Here is a 26034-nt window from a genome sequence, read left to right on the forward strand (position 1 = left end):
TCTATGAGACACAGACATGGAGAAAGGTTGTGACTTGTCCAAGGTTACAGAGCTTGTAAATTATTCCTCAGAATATATAATGTTATTTTTAGGTATAATTTTGATTTGCATGAATCTTCTAAGCATTACTGAATGATATCTATCAAGACAGCCAATGGCAAAAGGATTGTTGCACAAATGAGAAGCCTCCTAAAAAAACCCACTACTCTTTGGAAGAGGAAAGGGTTAGGGCTTCCCTGGTGTCTCAGATGGTAAAGAATCCACCTGCATGCAGGAGATCTGGGGTTCAATTCCTGGGTCAGTAAGATCTCCTGGAGAAGGGGATGGCAACCTACTCCACTATTCTTGCCTGGGAAATCCCATAAACAGAGGAGCCTAGTGGGCTACAGTCCTTGGGGTTGCAGAGAGCCAGACATGACTGAGTGACTAACATATATAGGATGGCGTGGGGGGAAAAATTTAGGATCATTTCAGTTCATCTAAAAATCTTTCAAACTTGAGTCTTTTCCCTATTGTGTTGCATATGGCTTAAAGAGTTGAAAAATAAAGTGTTTGTTGAGAATCTAAAATGTGTTAGGTACTTTAATATCTGTTAACTCACTTAATATTCACAACCACACTGTGAAACATTGTACCATTAAGTATGATCAGCTGTTTCAGCTTGGTGTCAGGGTGTGCTGTCCTTAGTGATCATCATTGTCCAGAGTCCGACACACACACTCATGTTCAGTAACTGCTATTATGTGGTCACCCAGAGGTTAACAGGCCCAGGCAAACTGGTCCCTTCTCAACAAACTTATGAGTCTGGCTATAAATCAGGACATCAATTTACAAGTCTCTATGAAGAAATTAACTGCCAAGTAGACTAGATATTCATGTCAGCTTGTCAGAACCTTTTATTCCCTGAGAAAAAGAACACTTGGGAAATTAAAGACAGGAGGATGCCAAGGAAGTAAAAATTAGAAGAAAGTGAGTTGGATGCTCTTAATAAGGAGAGTGTCATGCAGTTACTGGAGCCCAGTGTTCCTTCTCTGCCATTGGAATATACTTTCCTGGCTGAGGGATCTGACTATTATTTTTACCCAATCATATCCCTCAGTCAGTATTGTCTATGATCATGGCCAGTTGTATACTCAGCCGCAGTAAGAGAAAATAGATAGGGAGAGCCTTAAACTTTGTTCCCCGAAGTCCTCTAGTTTGGGCCAAGCATCTGCAGGTGCTAGAAGAAGGAACAGAGAGGCATTTTATAGATTAATTATAATAATCAGGACAGAGATTATGACAGTGATAATATCTGATAGTGACTCAAGATTTATTATATGTTAGACATTGTGCTAAGAGCTTTACATCAACTTCCTAACTTAAGTCTCATGACAACCATCTCCAATGAACACTTAATATTCTTGTTTTATATAGATGAGGAAACAGAAGTTTAGAAATGTTAAAAATTAATTCACTGGTAAGTGGGTAGTCCAAACCAGTGGATTGGGGGTATCTCAAGGTTAATGTGTCCAAAGCTGACATCTTCATTTCTTCTTAAAACACATTCCTCTTCCAGGTCTGAAGCCTCTGGGTACTAGATCCCTCCCTCCATCTCTCCCTCCCTCCCTCCTTCTGTTCTTCTCTCTCTCTCCCTACATCTATCCTTCTTTCCTTCTCTTCTTCACTCCCTTCACTCTCAGTTCCTAACATTGGAAAATACAGTAAACTTTACCTCCCAAATACATAGTGGAGTTTTTCCCTTTCCTTGACCACCCTAATCCAGTTATAGACCACCTCCTGCAGTTGCTAGGCTCCCCCTGCCCCACAAACCAAGCGTTGTCCAAAGAGTGGTATTCTTCTTTGTATAGGTAAAATTTATGTAACATGAAGTCAGTCATTTTAACCATGTAAAAAGTATACAATTGAGTGACTTTTCATATATTCAGAATGTTTTGCAGCTATCGCTGCTATCTAATTCTAGAACACTTTCAAAAAGAAACCCTGATCTGTTAAACACTTTCCATTCTTCTTCCCCTGAAAACCAGTGATCTGCTTTCTGTCTTCATGAATTTGTCTATTCTGGACATTTCGTGTAAATGGAATCATATTTTGTGGCCTTTTTAAAAAAATTTTTGTGGCTTGTGTGTGTGGTTTCTTTCATGAGAAATGTTTTCAAGGTTCATCCTTGATGGAACATGTATCAGTCCTTAATTCCCATTTATGGCTGAGCGATATTTTATTGTATGAATATATCACATTTTGTTTATTCATCAGTTGATGGACATTTGGATTGCTTCCACTTTTTGGCTATTATGTATAATACTGTGAACATGTTTTAACACCTGTTTCAACTCACTAATCTTTTAAAAATGAAAATCATGTAGTTTCCCTATTTAAAATCCTTCAATGGCTTCTTATTGCAATCATACTATAGTCTAAATGGCTTATTTTTCTAATTTTAATTTTTTAATTTATTTTTGACTGTGCTGGGTCTTTGTTTTTGTGTGTGGGCTTTCTCTAGTTGTGGTAAGCGGGGCGGGGTGGGGGGGGTACTCTCTAGTTGCCCTGTACAGGCTTCTTGCTTCAATGGCTTCTCTTTTGTGGAGCATGGGTTCAGTTGCTCTGCAGCACCTGGAATCTTCCTGACCGGGAATGGAACTCGTGTCCCCTGCCTTGATAGGCAAATTCTTAACCACTGGGCCATCAGGGAAGTCCCAAGGTGTTATCTTTTGGCCCACAAGGGTCTACATGCTCTGCCTCTTCTTTTTCATTTAAGCATCTTTCCTCTTCCCTTAATATGTGGCAGCTGCACTTGCCTCCATTTCTTTCAGCTTCTCAAGCCTGTTTAGAGTATTCACACTTACTCTATTATACATTTCACACCTGAAATGCTCTTTGCAGTACTTCACGTGGCTAGTTTATTTCATCTTTCAAGTCTTCATCCTTAATGTTGCCTTCCCTGAGAGTTTTCCCCCTAACTCTATTATTCCCTCTTTCCTTCTAATAGTTTCCCACCTTATGATTACATGGTTCTTTCTACTCTGTCACCCTCACAAGATTGTAAAGTTCCTTAAGGTCAGAAATTAAAGTGTACCTATTTTCATCATTAATATTTACACCTGTGTGTAGTGCACTATTTGACATAGAAGAGGCACTTCATAAATGTTGGAATAAATGAGAAAGATCACAGGTGTTTGATGTGAGATAGACTAATTCAATGTTTAGTGATAGAGGTATGCATGCATGCTAAGTCATCTCTATGCAACCCCATGGACTGTAGCCTGCCAGACATCTCTGTCCTTGGGATTCTGTAGGCAAGAATACTGGAGTGGGTTGCTATGCCCTCCTCCAGGGTATCTTCCTGACCCAGGGATCGAACCCATGTCTCTTATGTCTGCTGCATTGGCATGCAGGTTCTTTACCACTAGTGCCAACTGGGAAGCCCTAACAGAGGTACATTGACAAAAAAGAGCTAGGTGGTGCAGGATCTTCAGTGATGCTAACATTTGAAAATCTCAGCAGGTCAGTCATTGGTTCAAGGTGGAATCTGAACCAAGATGGGAATCTGGTTAAGGAGTCAGAGGAAAACCTCTGCATGTAAAGTCAGAGTTTAGGAAAAAGAGCATGGTTCATTTGATGTCAGTTCTAAACAAACTGACTAAATTTCTTTCAATATCACCTGTCTAAAATCAGGACTGGGTCTTGAAACCAGTCTGGGACTGAGGTCACAGCCATAAAGCCATATCCTCTCAGGAGAGGATGACTAACAAAAGATGAGGCTGTAGGCAGGGGTGACAAACTCTACACTGTTAAACACAGATAGACCTATGCTCTTCAAATCATCAGTCTCTCTTTAGCATTTTTAACTAATACCTCATCCTTATCTACTTGATATGAATAGATTGTGGCCAAATCACCTCATGTCCCCTTGCCTTCTGGATGTGACCACCGAGCTCTGAAAATCTATGATCCTCCATGCCATAGTTTCCAAGTTTCAAATGATTTTTTTCACCGTACACAATTGATGTTGGCTCTGAAGTATTATATGTATTTGTGGGTCCTTTCAAAGTGGCACTGCTTGACTTGAAATAACAGCATATTTCAGAACACATAGCCCTTAATCTTAAGACTGGAGATATAATTTCAGAAAAAAAGAATTTGAGTAATATTTAGCAGCAAGATTTCCTAAATTATTTTTTAATGTGGTAGTTACTTAAAGGTAAATGCATAGGTTTACAAAATCATCTAACTTTAGAAAGTTAACATCCAAAGTATTAAAATTCTCTTTATTTGATCTTCATCATGTGTGCGCTTTACTCTAGTTGTGGCAAGGGGCAGCTATTCTGTGCACAGGCTTCTCACTGATGTGACTTTGCTTGTTGCAGAACATAAGCTCTAGGGCATGTGAACTTCAGTAGTTGAGACATGTGGGCTCAGCAGTTGTGGCTCGCAGGCTCTGGAGAACAGGCTCAATAGTTGTGGTGTATGGGAAAGTTGCTCCATGGCACATGGGATCTTCCCAGATCAGGGATCGAACCTGTGTCTCCTGCATTGGCAGGTGAAATCTTTACCACTGAGACACCAGAGAAGCTCACAAAGTTTTTTTTTTTTTTTTCCCACTAAAGTTATTAGATCAATCTATTCTCTGAGGATTTCATTTTGATTTTTGTCTGAACACAAACTTAAGCTAGTAGAATAGAAGTTTATTGGTACCTAAATTGCAGGATTAGACTAAATCTTTCTTATTCTTCACTGTGCAATGAAATGTGATAAAAATGAGTCTGTACAAACCAGAAATATGTTAGCAAGATTCTTAGCCAGGAATTAGACATTTTCCATGACTGATTAGGTAGCACTGTAATGAGACCAATCTAGTCTTGGATTACAATTAGAAATTTGAAGAAAGACTTAGAAGTCTTAAACAAATTTTATGAAGTATAAAAATGGTTAAGTGGAGCAATATGAAATGTCAGCTCTGGGCTTCTTAACATGTAACTTTGAAAATGGAAAGTTAAAGAAAAACGTGATAACATTAAAAAATCTAAAAATAATTTTTGAAACAAGTCTTGAATTTGGACATACTTATAAGGAATAAAAACACAAATCAAGGAGAAGATATTTAAGGAAAAGAATGGCTACATAAGCAAATGTAGAAGGAATAATGGAAGCAGAAAATTGCCATTTTGCAACCACTATTGTAATAATGGATTCAGAAGAATAATCGATGAGTGCTAAGTTTGAAGAGGAATGGGATATTTATGTGTCATCAGAGTATCTCCTTAGAGATTACCTACTAATTACAAAGCAAGAAATGGCAACTTGACAGTGGAGAAATTTAACACTACTTTATTGAGTGATCAAAGTTAACATCATAATGATGGAATAAACTGAGTTTGATTTCTGACATGATACACTGAGAAAGTCACAACACCATTTCTGTAGTATTCTTGCCAAAAATGCATAACTTGAATCTAATCATGTGGAAACATCAGACAAACCCAGTAGCTAATTTATTTATCTGTGGTCATGTAGAGAATGTCCTTGTTCTTAGGAAAGAAGAGTGAAGTACTTAGGGATAAAAAGGCATGATTCTGCAAATAATTCTCAAATGGTTCAGGAAAGATGTCTTGTGGATGTGCTTGTGTTTGTGTGTGTGGGTAGAAAGAGAAATATGGCAAAGTGGTACAGTGAATTTGATGGAAGGCTATACAACAGTTCTTGGTTCTATTCTTCCAACTCTTCTGTAAGTTTGAAATTATTTCAAAATAGAAAGTTAAAAGAAATAAAAAGAGCGATTAATAATCATCTGCCTGAGAAAAGGGGTTCTCTTCTTCCTGAGTCCCTATCAGTGAAAGCATTTGACAGTGCCAAAATGAAACTGCAGACTCCATGAGGCAGAACTGATGGCAGAGTTGGTAGATGAACTTGCAGTATTATTTATTAGTATAATCTGGAAAACAAGGTTGAGTTTCTTATAACTGTTTCTGAAGATTGTTACCTTATGTGGATAATTCAGTTCATTTTGTAGATATTAACAGGGCTCCTATTATATTTCAAAACCTTCGCTAGACGCTGGGGCTCCTGTGATGATTAACTCTCTTGTTCTCAGATCACTGACACTTCGGAAGGGGGGACAGCTATAAAAACAAATTTAATATTAGACAGTAAAAGGAAACATAGATAAACAGATGCAATAATTATGATGGTATGGGGAGGAGGGGTTGGCATGGTGGAGGGGGATGACATTGAGGCCCAGGAGTTTTCCATCTGGTCGGGGGGTGGGACGGATGGAGCGGGGAGATTCCTGGCAATGGGAGCAGTAAGGACAGAGTGAGGAGATACAAGAAAGGTTGGGTTGTTTTGGGGACTCAAGTAGTTTGGTGTTGTTGAGTGTATATAGCTTTCTGATTTTCAATTTGTAATAATAAAGCATTAGCTTTTAGCTTAATTATTGTTATGAATATTGATGACACTAAAATAGTACAAAATAATTAATACCAGAGAACATATAATATAAAATAAACCTTTCAGAAACTGTTCTTATTTTGTATTAAGTGGCATTAAAAAAAAACAACTTGGGATTCCTTTTGTTTAAAAATAACTTGGGATTCCTTCTGCAAAATCTTTTGCAGCTTTTGTCAAATTTGAATAATATATGGGCTCTTTTTTTAATCAAAGAAATTCTCATTATTCCCAACAAGAGCATCTTCAGATCAGAGTTTGAGAATGAAAATGCCTTTCCATTACAAATTGCTACTATAAAAGAGATATTTTGTTTTCAATTGGCAAAAGTGTTTTGGATTATCAAAATGAAAACAAAGCAAATAAAGCGCAATAGGCAAATGGTAAAAGATATTTGCAGTCTTTGAGTTGAAAGCTTAGTATTCTTCATATGCAAGCTTTACACAAATTTGTAAGTTATGCATTCAGACACCTGAGTACATGGGCAAACAACCTGATGAATAATTTATAAAAGAAGAAATAAAAATGACCAGTAAGCATTTAGAATGTTCACCTTCCTGGTAATTTAAAAAGTAATTTATAATGAGAGACCGTTTTTTGACCTATAAAATTTGTAGATGTTTTTAAAATGTATAACCTGTGTTGATGAGAATTTTTAATAACAGAAAAAAATTGCAAGCAATCTGTCTATCCAACAATGTTAATGTGTGTTGATGTAATATATATTTCCTGGTCATTAAAATGTTGTTTTTGAGAAATTTTAAATAATGGAAATGTTATCATGTAAAATGCTATCATATTACATGTAAGAAGCAGTGAACAAAAAGTATGATTTCACCTTGTCAAAATATACATAGAGGATTTTTATAATATCTTCTATTACCATAGTATACTTATCAGTAGGAAAACTGGGTGAAAGAGTATACAGGAACTCTCACTACTATTTTGCAACTCTTCTGTTAGTCTAAAATTATTTCAAAATAAAAAGTTAGAAAACAAACAGAGAAAAAGGACTGATAGGAAAAACAGCAAAATCTTTGTAGTAATCTCTACATGGTGAAATGGGTTTTTTCCCTTTCATTAAAAAAATGCTTTTCTCTAACATTTTTACAAGTTATATGCTATATCATCATCATCATCATCTCTCTCTCTCTCTCTCTCTGTCTCTCTCTCACACACACACACACACACACACACACACACACACTCCTTTCCCTAAAATTAGAACAACAAAAAAGCTAAACTCGAAAGAAAAATGCCATCTACCACAAGCAATTTGTTAATCAGTGTGATAGCTAAACATAAAAGCAGAAATCTGAGTGCTGAAAAAGGGTCCATATGGGTGGAAGATAATACAGAGGTATCAGCTGCTTAGAGATGCACTTAACAGGTGTTCGTGAACTATGAGAGTAGATAATAAAAATAAGGATGGAGATAGATTTAGGAGACTGTGGCACTGACAATTTTATTTTAATGGTAAAGGAGATAATGAAGTCTTCTCAAAAGAGAGTAGATACTCGCAGTATTTTATGTTAGAAGAGAATTAAGCTAATTCTCTAGGTTTCTAGGAATCATAAATCATAGTAATAGTAAGTTATGGGAGTATTAAGGTTGGTTTTTAATAAGTTAAAGTCATTTGTGGTAGGTAACCATCTTTATATTTGTTTTTATCACAGACTCTGTTCTAAGCAACTCAACTTTGCACTGGTTCAGATCTTCTGAAACAACAGCCTCTTATCTTAATGACTGACGAAGGTAACCACCTAGTCAAATTAAGTCCTTCTTGATGTAGATGTTGGTGTAAAATATTATTGTTCAGTATTAAATAAGGACAAATAGAAAAATGAATACATAGTATGGTGTCACTAGGAGTTGCACCTGAAACACGGCAGCATTGTGGTTCTCAGTCCTTTCCTATCTCAAGACCTCTGAGATGCAGGGCATCCTCCTTCCATGCCTGGGGGCTCCCTATAGCTATGATTCTGAGGCAGTCATGGTGTATATGGGCTCTGTGGTTTGCAAAGAGCACATCCGCAGGCAAACTTAAGTCACTTCTGAAACTGCCCCCTTTCTCCTGCTTCGCTCCCTCCACCTGAAGAGTTATTGCTAGAATCAGAATCCTTGACATTTTCTTAAAGGATTATTCTTCTCCGCCCCCTTTCTCATTGGGAAGCCAGAGCTCTTTAAAGCAACCTGGTATCAGAAGTTGTTCCTTTTAGAGGGACTAAGAAGCACTTTACATTTTGACCCTGAGTTCTACTATTTCTGTCTTCATAATTAGGTTTTAAGCCCTTGGCATTGAAAGATCAAGTCTTATCTATCTTTTTACCTTCTTCAGGGTTAGCCTTTAACATTCAAAAAGGTAGTTACTTAGTAAATGTTTGCTGAAAATGATTACTGCTTTCCTTAAGGGCAGATTTTGTTCCCTCATGAAGGAAAATCTATTTATTGCTATGAAAAAAATGTTGTATAAGTACAAATTAAAATGAAAAATATAGAGTATGTAGCTTAAAACTAAGCTGCAGCTTTGATCTTTGGCTGAGTATTTTAAAAAGATTACAAGGGTTATTAAAAATAGGATCTAAAGGTCTAACAAGACCTGAAAATGGGCCCAAGAATGTGTCTAAATCTGCTTGGTCTCCTGAAGGGTGCAGGCACATTGTAGTATATGGGCATCACTGACATGGACCCCTGCTCCGTGAATATGTTCTAAGGGAGCCTCTACCCTCTGAGTGTGGACTGCAGCTGTTCCTCAGTAGGAAAACGGAAATGACAGATTTAAAGAACACTTTCTTCTACGCAGATATACAGTATTATTAACATTCTTATGCCTGGTGCAGATTACTCCATTGTTTAGGGCTATTTGCTCCTTTGTCAAAGAGAATAATGATCACCTCCTAGACCAAGGTAAGGATCAAGTGGGCACAGTGTCTGAGAATCAGTATGTACATGTAAATAAACAGTGGTTTGTATTTTATCCACAAGTTGAAATCCAGAAGTAGGTTACAAATGTGTAAGTGTATTTGGAATAGCATTACTAGGGTTTTATGATACCTTAGCTATATTGTGGTTTATGCTGGCACGTGAACAGAAAGCAGGATATTGTTACCATGTCTAACAATGTTTGAGGGAAAGCAATTTCTCAAAGTCACACAACTGGCATCCTCCTAGACTTTTGGAACCATGATGTAAGATGCGTGGTGACAGTGAAAGTGTTAGTTGCCCAGCTGTGTCTGACTCTTTGCGACCCCATGGACTATAGCCTGCCAGGCTCCTCTGCCCATGGAATTCTCCAGGCTAGAATACTGGAATGGCTACCTGTTTCCTTCTCCAGGAGATCCTGACCCAGGGATTGAACCCCAGTCTCCTGTATTGCAGGCAGATTCTTTACCATCTGAACCACAGGGAAGTCCAGATACGTAGCTCTTTTCCCTGTTGCTCATTTGGTATTTATTGCTCTTTCCTGAATATTAGCTATTAGATAAACTAGAAGAGACATAACAACTTTCACCATCAGAAAAAAAAAAACATTTCTTTCACAGTAATGTCTCCTTTTTAAAACTTCTCCTAATTGTTGTTTCTGTTAGCCTTCATTTAGGGTCAGGTACCTTGCAGGCCTTTGACAAACTAATGATTGACATTCTCTTTGCCATTTATGTTAGACTCCTTGGGCATGAGTCATTACTCAACTCTAATCAAATTTTTTTCATGATTTACATGTGTAATAGATGAAAAAATGTGATCAGAAAAATCATAGAAGAGAGTGTAGATCTTGGCAAAAACTTCCCATCCATAGGACAACATTTGCATGCTTGTTAGAGTTGAACACAGAAGCTACAGCATTCCCAGTGACATCACTATCAATAGAAAATATTCAGTAAATGTAAAATTACCCATGAAGTTGTGCTGGGTGTCATGAGAATCACATTGAGAACAGTGATCGGGAATTACATATATTGACTTGATAGATGGAGAGAAGAAAAGCAATAAGCAAATATCTATATATGGGCATTGTGGTTTTCATTTTGTAGAAGTTACAACCTAAATTTTGGAATGCTGTTATTGTTCAGTTGCTAAGTTGTGTCTGACTCTTTGCAACCCTATGGACTGCAGGCACACCAAGCTTTCCTGTCTTCCACTGTCTCCCAGAATTTGTTCAAACTCATGCCCATCGAGTTGGTGATGCCATCCTATCATTTCATCCTCTGTCATCCCCTTCTCCTCCTGCCTTAAATCTTTCCAAGCATCAGGGTCTTTTCCAATGAGTCAGTTCTTTGCATCAGGTGGCCAAAGTATTAGAGCTTCAATTTAGCATCTGTCCTTCCAATGAATATTCAGGGTTGTTTTCCTTTAGGATTGTCTGGTTTTATCTCCTTGCAGTCCAAGGGACTCTCAAGAGTCTTCTCCATCACCACAGTTCAAAAAACATCAATTCTTCAGCATTCAGCCTTTTTTATGGTCCAAAATTTGGTATGTGGAAAAGGTTAATTATGTGACTAAAGTAGAGATTAGAAATAAAGTTTAGGACTTTGATATCTTGTCAGTTCATGCATAATAATGGTAGAGTTACTGTGAGCTCTTGAGTTTGCCAGGGGAGAAGGCCCATCAGTGTCGGCAGCCACCAAGGCAGGATAACAGGACAGTGGCAGGGAGAGGGATGGCTCTTACTCTTTGGAGTGTGTTCTTCAAGGCTGACCCAGACTCTGGTTAGGCCTGGTGCTAGTCCCTGAGGCAAGGTAATGCCTAGCACTACATTTCAGGATGTGCTCTGGGCTCTAGTACCTGTGGGAGGGTCAGGGGGGGCACACCAGCATTTTCACTCATGCAGCTCCAGGGCAATGTATGTCTTCAGGGGCAATAAAGAGGAATGCCAGTGCTAGAGAGATAACCAAGATGAGACTTGGGAAAATGATATAGCACCCAAAATTGCCTCAGAGATGAATAATAAATTCAATCTGAAACTGTTGTAAATTTTGTCTCCAGGTGCATGTAAGAGCAACAAAGCCAGTAGACGTTTAAATGGGATTTTCAAGCTGACAGTTTATCCAGACTTTATACTTTAGCTTAAATGAGAGTGCCTCAAGTCACTCCTGATTCATTTCTGCAATTGAAAGGGAGTCTTTACAGTATGTGTGAAAGCTACTGAGGATTTTTTTTGTATTAACATTTTAATTTTGCTAAATGCCAGTAAAGGTTATGCCTTAACTTTTCTGTTAGGCAATTGCTTGAAAATGTGTCATTGTAAAATTTAAGAAATATGTAATTTACTAGTATGTCCAGAAACCAAGAAACTATTTCTACATTTATTTCTACATCTATATCTGTATCTATATGTATGTATCTATATATATATATACCTATATCCATATCTATATTGTTCAATGGTCATACTTTCAAACATACTGATATTATAGAAAATAGAAATTGACATGTTTAGATGGACTTAATAAGATTAAAAATTATATAAAAATTAATCATGCACCCATACTTTAAAGGAAAAAGACTGTAAGAAATGAAGGTAAAGGCAGTAATAGTTCCCTTATATCCTAAGATAAGCAAAGTTGATCAAAACCCATCTGTTCATTCTTCGATTTTCTGTTTTACTTCTGTGGCCATTCTCACTCCAGTAGCATGTATAACCACACTGGAATATTACAAAGAAGGTTAGTGTAGCCCCTGTGCAAAGATGGGACTTCTCAGGTGGCTCAGTGGAAAGAATCCACCTGCCAATGCAGGAGATGCAGGAGACATGAGTTCTATCCCTGGGTTGGGAAAATCCCCTGAAGTAGGAAATGGCAACCTGCTCCAGTATTCTTGCCTGGAAAATCCATTGACAGAGGAGCCTGGTGGACTACAGTCCATGGGGTTCCAAAGAGTTGGACAAGACTGAGCGACACATGCTCAGGGGATGATGATTCACAAATTTGTAAAGCTTCTATATTTTTGTGTAGTTAATGACTTCTTCGGGTTCTTATGGCACATGTATATATATTAGCTGTCATCTTACTGTATTATAATTGTTTACTTCTCTGTCCTGCAACAGAATTACTAAAAAAAGAAAAAAAAGAAACTATTTTTTGTATCCATAGTGGCTAGCATATTGCCTAGCTTTTAAAAAGCACCAAGAAAATGTGTAATGAATGAATAAAAGCTTTATAGTCTATGAGTAAGAAACAAACAGCATTCTTTGTATAAATCCTTCTAACCCAGAAATTGATTCTGAAGCAGTTAATCCTCTTCTTGTTTTCTCACCTCGTCTTGCTGATGACAGAATTTCTAGTTTTGTGTGATGCCCACATGGCCACCTCCTGTTGATAACTAGTCAGCACAACTCAGTTTGGTGATGGACAGATGGACAAGCCTGCTGTTGTTCTTGGCCGTTAAGACTGTTCTCCATAGTCTTATTTGCATCATACAGGCCTTTCTTCCCCTTTTTTTCTTTTTTTGCAGGACTGTACATATTTGCTCCTAATACTATCTCAAAGTATGAAAGGCCATAAACAGGCTTTGGAAAGACAGACGAACAGAATTATTTTGAGAGATGCATGATATCTAACACACAAAAGAAGGACTTAATGGAAAAAGGGCCATATTCAACTAAAGAGCTGCTGGTCTTCTCTCTCTCTCTTTTTTTTTTTTTTACCATAGTGGGATTAAAATAAAGCTTCAGTATATTTCTAAAAAAGTTCCAGATTATGGTACCAGTTATAATTCATTCAAATTTTATGTATAATCACACACATAAATAGTAGCTGCTTCAAATTAGCAATATAAACTAGAGTTGCATAGATAAGACACTGGCATGTTAATTTTTTCAACCATATGCAGCATTCAAAAGCATTTTAACAGATATTTTCTTTACTAGAAAAACAATGGGGGAAGAAAATGAATAGTGTTTATCATTGGTTAGGCTTTTTTTTCTTTTTTCTGTATTTTTTCTGTAACCCTCAGAACTACATTGTGAAATAAATTTTATTGTGATTATTTTACAAAAGAGGAACTTGGGCTTAAAGGTAATAAGTAATTTGCTCATGGTCACAGAGCTGGGAAGTGACAAAACTGATTCCAAATCACATTTTTCAACTCTTGGATTTTTTTCTCTACTTAATTTGCTGGATTAGCCAGCATACAGTCAGTTTTTAAGGAATTTGGGTTCTTATTATAAATCTGTTGTTGTTTAGCCGCTAAGTTATGCCTGACTCTTTTATGACTCCATGGACAGTAGCCTGCCAGGCTCCTCTGTCTATGGGATTTCCCAGGCAAAAACACTGGAGTGGATTGCCATTTCCTTCTCCAGGGGATTTTCCCAACCAGGATTGAACCCATGTCTCCTGCATTGGCAAGTGGATTTTTTTTTACCATTGAGCCACCAGGGAAGCTCTCATTATAAATAGAAGTGTTTTAAAGCATTTCCTATTATTTATTGTGAATGATGTCTTGGAGGCCGCCTAATATTTGTGCTACACGGGATGGGGTTTCTGTCCCCTTTTCCATATGGGTAAGGGGGTTGATTAAAAAATGATTCAATAGTGTGGTATAGGGAAAGTGATCTCTGAACTTTTGGAATGATGAGGTTGGAAGAAGAGTGCCCAGTGTCTCAGAAACATTCTTCATGAACCACTGGTCCATTTTTAGATGTCAGTATTTGCCTTGGCTGTCCTTTTGCCTAAAGAGTCTGTGCCTGGACTGCCATGATGGGGACTGACTTCAGCTCTTGATTTCATTCTGGTTTTGACCAATACATGGAGCACTGATGTCTTCACTGATAAAGGAGGTTGAGGGAAGAATCACCCTAGCCTTCTTGCGCTCTCTTAGCAAGCATCATTTTGTGGCTAGGTTTTTATCTGAGGCCCATTGAGACTGTTCATGTGTATATCTAGATCCAAGGAGAACTCCTGAACTGACTGCACTTTTTTGTGGAGCAGGGGTCATGCAAATCCTGAACTTCTCTGGCAGTTTCAGCATCACTGCCTCTCCCTCCCCGCTTTGGCATGGTAGCAGAGTGCTTACTAAAGAGGAAAGATTCTGTGTGTTTGCTGGTTTTCTCATCCTACCCTCACATGAGTTAGGTTCACCTTCTCAGGGTGAAAGGACAGGTTACAGGACCAACGGCTGGTACCATACCAAGTAACATAGTTGCTAAATGGGATCAACTCTATGAAGTAACAGACCTTGCCAATTGTCATCCTGGTTTCCTTAGGTAATGCAGACAGTGCCAGAGGCAATTTCTAACTGTGTTAGATGATGATTTTTTCTCCCCAAAGCAGACTTCAATTATAGTATGCTTAAAAATGAGAGTTAATCCAGACAGAGTGATCAATTGGCTAGGTAAAATTTAACAAGTGAGTTTTATTCCAACTGAATTACTAAGGTGATTGTAATATTTGGAAACTTTTAGTGAGAAGCTCTGGAAAAATTATAATTATGAAATGCAGGCATAATTTCCAAGATGTAGAAATGGTCATTATGCTTAAACAGATGCTTATTTGTCTCTCTTATCTCTATTTTCATATTTCTTTAGATATATGTGTTTTCCTATCATTTAAATTTAGTGATTAAGCTGTATTTAAACTAATGCTTTGTCATTAATGGGAGGTTACCTTTAAAAAGTTGATTCAGTAGTATGAGTTATTTCAGGACTAGAGTTGAGCTGGTTCCTATTAATGAAGACTATTTTCCTTTTCTTTTTCTAGGACAGTGGAATTAATATAATCAGTTTTGTCTGTTTGCAGTCATGACACATTCTAGGCTTAGGTAAATAAACCCAACTGAAAAATAATAGACTAGCCAGCCCTGTCTATCACTTGGCTTGAAACTGTCATTTTCGGTTTCAACGTTATATTCATGAGCATTAATATGAAAAGTCTCTGTCAAAGATTTGCTTCATGTGTTTTGATTGCTTTAGAATGGAAATTTAAATACTGAATTTCAGAAATGAATTAGGAGAGGAGTGGAGAGAGTCCTGCACAAAGCGTCAGTCAGTTGGTTCTGGTCTTGGTTTGCTACCACGCTTGTACCTGGACAAATTACTTTAAATTTCTTAGCATGTTTCCTTTGTTTTTACTTTTACTTTTAAAAAATAAATTTATTTATTTATTTATATGGGCCTCGTAGGTGTCGATATTGGTAAGGAATCTGCCTGCCAATGCAAGAGATGCAAGAGACGTGGGTTCAGTCCCTGGGTTGGGAAGATCCCCTGGAGTAGAAAATGGCAACCCACTCCAGTATTCTTGCCTAGAGAATCCCATGCACAGAGGAGCCTGGCAGGCTACAGTCCATTGAGTCACAAAGAGTTGGACACGACTGAGTAAACACACACACACACACACACACACACGCATTTATTTGTTGGCTACTCTGGGTCTTTGTTGCTGTGTGCAGGCTTTCTCTAGCTGTGGAGTGCAGGCTTCTCACTGTGGTGACTTCTAGTTGCAGAGCACAGACTCAAGGGTGCACGGGCTTCAGTAGTCGCTGCACATGCTAGTTGCAGCTCCTAGTCTCTAGGGTATGGGCTCAGTAGTTGTGACGCATGGGCTTAATCGCCCTGAGGCATGTGGGATGCATGCAAGATTTTCTCAGACCAGGGTTCCAAGGATCGAACCCATGTCCCCTGCATTGGCAGGAGAACTCTTAACCACTGGGCCATGCAGGAAGTTCTTTCTTTGCTCTTGTAACTAAGATGGTTCGACTAGGTTGGGATGGCACATAGATGTCTGCTTGTCTGCCAGCTCTGATTAATTGGTAATACCTGCCTAAGGGGCTGCACTGGCAACGAGGGTGAGCCTCTTTCAGTTGATGGGAAGACTGGGAGTTGAGAGGGCCACTTATTTGCCCGTAACTGAACTCACCCACTTCTTGGATCATTTTCTGTTTCTATTATGACTTTCATGATTTTTTTTTTTTTTTTTTTTTTAGGCCACACAGCATGGTTTGTGGGAACTTAATTATTCAGAGAGGGATTGAACCCAGGTCCTTGGCACTGAAAGCATGGAGTCCTAACCACTGGACTACCAGGGAATTCCCCATGACCTTTATGATTTATTCTTAATTTTTACCTCAAGAAATGTTTTCTCTATCCTTGAAGATAATTGGAAAACTTAAGAGCAAGGAGACATAGTCTTTGAGATCATCTAGTCAAAACTAGGCCTATGTATGTATATATAAAAGTGCTTTGTAAAATGTTGAGCACTGTTTTAGTTATTTGAGGACAGCATGGATGGTGATAGTAGTAAAGAACTTACCTGCCAATGCAGGAGACATAATAGACGAACATTCGATCCTTGGGAAGATCCCTTGGAGGAGGAAATGGCAACCCAATTCAGACTTCTTGCCTGGAGAATCCTATGGACAGAGGAACCTGGTGGGCTACAGTCCATAGGGTCACAAAGAGTTGGACACAAGTAAATAGACTTAGCATGCATGCATGATTAACTAATAGTTAGCTTTCCCATTTTTTGAGGGAGTGGGCCCTCCTCCCTAATTTTCATGAAATGGTTGTTAGAGAAATGATGCAGTTTTAAAATGTAAATTTCTTAGAAGTTATTCCACTGACATTAAGAAAATTAAGTGTTAAGTTGTACCATATGGGCAGTAAACACTGTAGATATTCAGAGAACGAGAGAGCTGCAGTCATCAGGGAATACTGAATGAAAAGGTAGAAACCGAACGAGGCCTAACATGGGCAGAATTAGATGGAAGGGCATTTTTAGGTATGGGACAGAATTTGGATAAAGCATGGAATAAGAACAAAGCATAATTGGAGGCAATAGACAGGAAGTATAAACTGTTAGGTTTCCATAGGGAAAACTTTGCATTGCTAAAAATAATGTTAATTTTGATGATAGCTAGCATTTATTTATCTTCCCAACAACTTTTTTTTTTTTTTTTAGTATTTCCAATGTGTCAGACCCTGTTCTAGATACTGGGGGTAAAGCTTTTAGTAAAATGGACAAACATCATTGATCTTTAGAGCTTACATCTTGGTGGGAGAAGACAGATCATAAACAAAGCAGTAAGTGAAATATGTGGTATGTTATACAACTACTGAGGAGGAGATAATGGAGTATTAGGGATGGGCTGCAATTTTGGATAAAGTGGACAGGGAAGTACTCAACTGATGGGTAATGATTGAGTAATGACCTGAATACCACATTTCAGGCACTCTGCTAAGCTAGTTACAGATATGAAATAATTATGATTTTCATAGCAACTTTATGAGAGTAGGTACTATTATTAGTCTCATTTTATAGATGAGGACCTCAACGCAGAGTCAACCAAAGTCATCAAGAGTGCACAGCAATTAACTGTAGGAGCAGGGATTTCCACCCAGGAAGTCTACTCTTGGAGCTTATAATTTTAGTCTTCAAGTAGGAAAATCAAAAGTCCTTGAAAAGACTGTCAGAGGTCAAAGTATTGATAGCCTCTTAGAGCTAGAGGGGAATTTACTTATTTTCTAATCCAATGTTTTTCAGAACATATCAGAGACACCTGGAGAGCTGGTTAAAACCTAGGTTTCTGGACCCTGCCCCACCAGTTTTTGCTCCAGGAGGCCTGGGTTGAGGTCTGGGAATATACATTCTAACAGGTTTCAGGTGATGCAGGTGTTGATGGTTTGGGCAACTTTTGGGAATCTGGCTGGTCTGGTGGTTTGCAAACTTGTCTGCACATCACAGTCACCTGGGGAGCTTCTACGACCTGCTCATGCCTTAATACAGGATGTCCTGAGAGCCTGCACTTAATTGGTCTGGGCTGAGACTCATGGTATTAGTGAGTACATTGCACATGGAGGATTAAACACCACTTGTTTAGTTTAACTTTCATTTTACTGATAAGGAAACTGGTCTGAAGGAACAGCTATTCTCTTCTGGTTTTGGCTTCTAGCATTCTGCACACTGTTTCTTATTCACTCACTTGATTCTTGATTGTACAAGGTCAGGGGGCTGTGTTAATCTATTTACCACATGGTCAAATGTAGCAGGGAATAGGGAATCACTATAAGTTTTTAACTAGCAAAGTGACATAAAGAAATATTTTAGGATAATTCATTATTCGAAAGGGTAAGATAAAGAGATTAGAGATGTGAAGATCTTCTTATTGCAGTGTTCCTGTAGAGCCTTGCTACTCAAAATGTGATAGAGAGCAGCAGCAGTATTATCTGGAGCTTTGTTAAACATGCAGCTCTCAGGCCCCACATCAGACCTACTTGATTAGAACCTACATTTTATAAGATCCCCAGTGATTTGTGTGCACATGGAAATTTAAGAAACATTGCCTAGAACACTGTATGACTAATACCTGGGCTTATAGGGTAGCCCTACAGGAGACTGAAAAGCAGCAGTGAATATAAATGGCTGAGCAGGTCAGCTTTTCTTTAAGCCTATTCCTCAGGATCTTTCTTGTTCCCCGTCTCCAGGATCTTGATAGGTATTCAGTGGTCAAAAAGGTTAGTTTGGCAAATACCAGGGTTAAACAAAGCTAAACAGGTTTCTCTGTGGCCAGACATCTTTTAATATGCTCATGTGCTTTCTGAATTTCCAAGATAAAAACTATACGATGTAGCTGCTTCTACCATTATTGATCATGGAAGTTAGTCTGAGGGGCAATTTCACATGTTACTATTTTGTTGAGCATATCTTGGTGAAGATGTAATAGCCCTTTGTGACTATTAAGGTTCTAGACTTATAAGATATTCTAGCCCCTGATCATTGTAGACTTCCTAAATTTAATCTCTTGCATTCTTATACATTAACAATAAAAGATTAGAAAGAGAAATTAAGGAAACAATCCCATTTACCATCGCAACCAAAAGAATAAATTATCTAGGACTAAACCTACCTAAGGGCACAAAAGCCCTGTACTCAGAACTATAGGATACTGATGAAAGAAATCAAAGATGGCACAAACAGATGGAGAGACATACTATGTTCTTGGATTGAGACAATCAATATTGTGAAAGTGGCTATACTACCCAAAGCAATCTAGATTCAGCGCAATCCCTGTCAAATTATCAATGGCATTTTTCACAGAATTAGAACAAAAAAATTTACAATTTGTATGGAGACACAAGCGACTCCAAATAGCCAAAGCAATCTTAAGAAACAAAAATAAAGCTGGAGGTATCAGGCTCCCTGACTTCAGACTATACTACAAGGCAGTAGTAATCAAGATAGTGTGGTAATGGCACAAAAACAGAAATATAGATCAATGGAACAGGATAGATAGCCAAGATAAACCTACACACTTATGATCACCTAATCTTTGACAACTCTCACATCTACTACTACTACGACTACTGGAAAAACCATAGCTTTGACTATATGGACCTTTGTCAGCAAAGTGATGTCTCTGCTTTTTAATACGCTGTCTAGGTTTGTCATAGCTTTTCTTCCCAGGAGCAAGCATCTTTTAATTTCATAGCTGCAGTCACCATCCATGGTGATTTTGGAATAGTCATGTATGGATGTGGGAGTTGGACCATAAAGAAGGTTGAGTACCGAAGAATTGATGCTTTTGAGCTGTGGTGTTGGAGAAGACTCTTGAGAGTCCCTTGGACTGCAAGGAGATAAAACCAGTCAATCCTAAATGAAATAAACCCTGAATATACTTTGGAAGAACTGATGCTAAAGCTGAAGCTCCAGTACTTTGGCCACCTGATGCAGAGTTGACTCATTGGAAAAGACCTGATGCTGAGAAAGAGTGAAGGCAGGAGGAGAAGGGGATGACAGATAATGAGATGGTTGGATGGCATCACTGACTCAATGGACATGAGTTTGAGCAAACTCCAGGAGATAGTGAAGAACAGGGAAGCCTGGCATGCTGCAGTTCATAGGGTTGCAGAGAGTGTAGGACATGACAGAGTGACTGAACAATAACAAATCTATGACAAAGGAGGCAAGAATATACGATGGAGAAAAGACAATCTCTTCAACAAGTGTGCTGGAAAAACTGGACAGCTACATGTAAAAGAATGAATTTGGAACATTGTCTAACACCATACATAAAAATAACTCAAAATGGATAAAAGACCTGAACATAAGGCCAGGCACTACAAAACTTTTAGAGGAAAACACAGGAAGACCACCATATGTCCCAGCAATCTCATTCCTAGGCATATATCCAGGGAAAGCCGTAATTCAAAAAAATATATGTACCCCAGTATTCACTGCAGCACTATTTACAGTAGCCAGGACAGGGAAGGAACCTAAATGTCCATCAGCAAAGGAGTGGATAAAGAAGATGTGGTACATATGTACAATGGAATATTACTCACCACAAAAAAGAACAAAACAGTGTCAGGTGGATAGACCTAGAGACTGTCATACTGAGTGAAGTAAGTCAGAAAGTGAAACAAATATCATATAATATTGCTTATATGTGGAATTTAGAAAAATGGTACAGATGAACTTACTTGCAAAGCAGAAACAGAGACACAGATGTATAGAACAAATTTATTGATACCAAGGGGGAAAGGAGGGGTGGGATGAATTGGGAGTTTGGGATTGGTGTATGTATACACACACACACACACACATATAATACATATAAAATAGATAACTAATGAGAACCTACTGTATAGCACAGGGAACTCAGTGCTCTGAGGTGGCTTAAATGGGAAGGAAAACTAAAAATGAGGGGATATATGTGTATATATATGTTTATATATAACTGGTTCACTTTGCTGAATAGGAGAAACTAACACAACATTGTAAAGCAACTATACTCCAGTAAAAAATTTTTAGAAATGTTACCTAAATTTATTATCCATTGCTTATCTGTCCCAGTGCCCAACCCTTCCATCACTGGTACAGGTATGTGACTTTACTTCTGACTCACTTTCATTGGCTGAACCCTATTTGGATAGAGTCATAGGATAGAACTGTGGGTTTTGTCAGTGCTGATTTGGGGAAAGCATTCAAGAGTTGATGGTTATGGTGATGGAGATGAGGAGGAGATACTGGAGGATGTTAGGGTCATTGGTAATGTGCCGAAGTTTAGATTGTGGTAGGAATAAAATCAAGAGGTGTGCCTGAGAGCAGTTACTGAGTGAACTAGAACAAACAGGAAAGGTTGATTGACAATTACGAGGCACAACCTTTGTCAGCAAATTTATAGTCAAAAATAAAAAGAAGCAAATGAACAGGTCCATTTGGGAACTAGGGTTATTTTAGGGCAGTCCTAAATGGGTTTTCTACAGTTCATTTCCATTGATGCCCTTTTTGAAAATTCATGGCCCATTTTAACCTTGACAGGTTGATTTATCTCAAATTCTATGACTTAGAACATATCTGATTTTGAATTATGTTATCCAGTAAATTACCAATATCTTGGATATAATATTTAGATATACTTTGTATTACTTTTCATGTATCCTGGACATGAAGTTTCACTTTTTTTTCTTTTTTAGTAGTAGAGTACTTACTCTTCTTTTAGCCCTAGAAGGAATGAAAATATTTCTCAGTGATATACTAATACTTTGGGCAGTAAACCACATCACTTTTTTATTTGTTTGTTAATAAATCAATGGGAAGTATTTTTTATTTGGATCTGTTTCTAAATACTCAAAAGCTTTTTAATTTCCTTTTCCTGACATTTAAAAAATGTCATTTCTTAAAAAAATCAAGGCATTACTGTTATTTCTATTTATGTCATCAGTATAACTTTTCTTAGGAATTTTTCTCTTGAAAAATTTGATATTGCTTTAGCAAGTAGAAGATATATAAATGTTTCAAATTTGATTCAGTTTCTCTTTATTGAACCCTTAGTTAAAAGAATTTTTACACTTTCAGGAGAAATTTTGAAAATCAAGAAGAGTATATTGAAAATCATGTATATTGAAAATCAAGAGTATATTGAATTAAGTAGTTTTTTTTTTTTTTTTAGTTTCAGAGACATCTAGAGGGGATAGTAAAGTTTCAATCCATTTTTCTCCATCTCTAAAATCTATAGTTCTCAGACCACTATGATTACAGTGATGATCCAGAGATCTTACAAGGGGCTACTATCCTAAAGAAATTCAATTTTTCTTTTTTTTTTTTCATTAGAATTACTAAGACAGAAAATTAGACCGATTCATTATAGAATTATAGAGGTTGACAGTCTCCAGGAGGAGTACTATGATGCATGATGTGTCCTATTGTCTAACAATGGTGGGAGATGCAGTTTAGTAGATAACCCTGACTCATCATTAGAATGGGGCATGAAAGATTGTGGTAGCTGAGTGACTGCCTCTGAACAGGCAAAGAGAACTAGATAGTTACTATGGGAGCACCAGCTACTGAATTTTAGATAGCATGGGTAGCTGGTATCAACTCCATATCCTTAGGGTCATAAGGAAGAGATAATAATAGAGGCAGCCATTGTCTTGTCCCACATGCCAAAAGTAACTCATTAATGAGCCTTACTTAACATGCTATGGGTTGCCAAAATTTATTCTAGAAAGATTTTCAGCAAAGACTGGAGCAGGACATTCAAGTTAACCCTTGGGTTCCTAGACATTGCCATCACCTGAGTCTTTGCATGACATTCATCCAAAACCGTGTTTATCAAACATCATCAGATGCTAGGTTCTGTGCTGGGTGCTGGAATATCAGGGCAAAAAGGTGAATGTTGTTGTTGCCATCATATTGCTATGCTGACTAGAGTAGGATGCACATAAGTAAACAAGATAATATAACAGTGTAGTCTATGCTGTGATAGTAGAAATACAGTGAGCCATGGGAGCATACAGAAAGGAGGTGCTTAAGTTTAGTTAAGGAGTCAGATAAGAAGAGGTATCCACAGGAGAGCTGAGTAGGCGATGCACAGCCTGAGAGGGGCTGGGGCAGGAAAGAGAATTTTGGGCAAGGGGGAAAAAGCATATACAGAAGTCTGGAGAAAGATCATAAAGAACATTCTCTTTAGAGCGTACAGATCTTGGGAAGGAGCAGTGGCTGGAAATGTAGACAGAGTCTAGACATGTGGGGTTTTATGAACATTTGGGGTTTTTTCCTAGATGGAGAAAGAGCCATTGAAAACCTTTTGAAAGGGTTAGTTATGTGTTTTAAGATAATGACTGGCAGCGTTCTGGATGTTGGGTTGGAGGGAGATAATACGGGAGACAAGGCACACTTATCAAGAAGGACACTTTTAGAGACGTTTACATAAATGAAGATGGTAGCCTGTATTTGACAAAAAATAGCATTCTTTTTTTTTCAATTTTATTTTTTATTTTTTTCGTTTATTTTTATTAGTTGGAGGCTAATCACTTTACAATACCGCAGTGGGTCTTGTCATACATTGACATGAATCAGCCATGGATTTACATGTATTCCCCATCCCGATCCCCCCTCCCACTTCCCTCTCTACCCAATCCCTCTGCGTCTTCCCAGTGCACCAGGCCCGAGCACTTGTCTCATGCATCCAACCTGGGCTGGTGATCTGTTTCACTATAGATAATATACATGTTTTGATGCTGTTCTCTCGAAATATCCCACCCTCGCCTAATGGCTGATATTTTTGTGTTTGGCACACTAGACATTAAAGTGATTTACTTTTATAAGATTAAAGTTTTTATGTCATCCTTTAATGCATTATTTCCCATTTTATAAGTCTTCAAGAAACCATTCTTATTTCTTCTCTCGAATCTTTGTAAATGATTGTTTCTGTTGCTTCCTGAATATTTTCTTGCCAGTGTCTTTTCTGCTCTGGACACGTGTTTTCCACCTTTTGTCACTGTGATTTTTTTTTTTTTTCAAACTTGCATAAGGAGAATTAACATTGAGAGAGAAGTAATTATGATTCTAGTGAGTAGATCTTGGTTGTGACAATTATGGAGAAGCTGAGGTTTCCTGGAAAGGACTAATAGAAAAACAACCAGTGGTTCTTGGCATTGGAAAGAAAGAAAATAGTTTAAAGACAAACAGTGTTCCTAGAGGAGAAGAGGCTTGCTGTACAGACAGCAATCAATATAGTAGGATTAGAAAAGACCAACATGGATCAACCCCAAAGTGCAAAAAGTAATTAAGGGCACAGAAGTCACATAATACATGTCAAGTTCAAAAGAGAAGCTGCAAAATTACACAGTGGAGTTCAGAGTTTAAAAATGACAGAAAGAGCAAAGGTGGAAAATGACAAAAACATCTCATGTAAGACTAACTAAAAGTGCTAGGATCGTAAGGTTATAGTGCATGGGACACAGAAGGTCAGTGAACAGCCTAGAGAGGTGTCTAATGGATGGAAAGGGTAATTCATTGATTTGAGGTAGGCATTGATTTAAAAAAAAAAAGTAAAATTAAATGAATTCTTTGCCTCAGTACTCTCAAAAAGCACAGTCTTGCTAAAAAGAGAAATCAATTTAAAATGAAAGGAGTAAAACTGTACCTTGGAAATGTTACCAATCAATAAGTGGCAAAGAAATGGAGAAATCTGAATTCTCAAAAAGAACTAGATATGCTTTCTTCTAGGATTAGTGGTGTCCAAAGCCAATACTTCATTCGTAGAGTTCAAAATCCTTTAAAAAATGTGTTATGTGGCTTTCATGTATTTTGTTTCCAAGTCATTCAATGTAGGCCATTTTTAATGAATCCTTGCCTTTCTGTCTATGTATTACAGTATGACATATTCTTAGATAAAGCAAAGGAAAACATCAAGAGTATATGTAGAAGTCCGAGCAAAGAGAACTTCCCTAACTTTTTTTTTTTTTTTTGAGGAAATAAGCTTGTTGCTGTGTACGATTCAGAGGAAATGGGTTTTGCTTACTCTGGAAATCCTTGCCTTAGTCTGTTTGGGCTGCTGTAATGAAAATACCATCTACTTGAAGAACAGACATTTATTTCTCACAGTTCTGGGGACTGGGAAGTCTGAGATTTGCCAGAGGACTGTGTCCTGGATTCTTGTGTATAGCTGCCTGCTGGTGGTGTCAGAGAGACAGACAGAGACAGAGACAGACAGATAGGCAGACTAATTTCATCACATTGGCTCCACTTTTAACCTAATTACCTTTCAAATCTTTTATCTCCAAATACCATCACAATGGGGATTAGAGTTTCCACCTGAATTTAGGGGGATGCATAGCATCTTTAGTGATCCAAGTTTTCCAAAATGACAGCAATTGCTCTTTCTTCAGTTCAGTTCAGTCGCTCAGTCATGTCTGACTCTTTGCGACCCATTGAACCACAGCACGCCAGGCCTCCCTGTCCATCACCAACTGCCGGAGTTTACTCAAACTCATGCCCATTGAGTCGGTGATGCCATCCAACCATCTCATCCTCTGTTGTCCCCTTCTCCTCCTGCCCTCAATCTTTCCCAGCATCAGGGTCTTTTCAAATGAGTCAGCTCTTCGCATCAGGTGGCCAAAGTATTGGAGTTTCAGCTTCAAAATCAGTCCTACCAATGAATACCCTTAATCGCATAATAAAGGCAGGGTTGGAAGGATGGGTGTGCTGATGCAAAAACAGAGGGATTTCCTGTTATCCTCTCAGAAAGGATTCAGAAATAATTTCATACAAAAGTGTTTTTGTAAGTCAAAAGCAATTGCATATTGGCAAGTTCATATAGTTCAACCTAATATACATAGATGAGGGACCACTACCTGAAGATTGGTATCATTTTTCT

At 38.0% G+C, this 26034-nt stretch overlaps 1 protein-coding gene across 2 annotated transcripts in view; it reads left to right on the forward strand.

Moving 5' to 3' along the window:
* Nucleotides 1-26034, forward strand: part of SLC44A5 (solute carrier family 44 member 5) — a 429650-nt gene that overhangs the window by 66498 nt on the left and 337118 nt on the right. The window contains exon 2 of one of the 2 annotated variants that reach the window (XM_043460949.1): nucleotides 8121-8199. The exons of the other annotated variant lie outside the window; for it this stretch is intronic. Within the exon in view, the coding sequence (XP_043316884.1) occupies nucleotides 8187-8199 (13 nt within the window). The 5' untranslated portion in view covers nucleotides 8121-8186. The remainder of the gene's footprint in view (nucleotides 1-8120; nucleotides 8200-26034) is intronic. 2 annotated transcript variants of the gene reach the window in all.

The sequence above is a fragment of the Cervus canadensis genome, chromosome 2, assembly GCF_019320065.1.
Source record: "Cervus canadensis isolate Bull #8, Minnesota chromosome 2, ASM1932006v1, whole genome shotgun sequence".
In the NCBI taxonomy this organism is placed as follows: domain Eukaryota; kingdom Metazoa; phylum Chordata; class Mammalia; order Artiodactyla; family Cervidae; genus Cervus; species Cervus canadensis.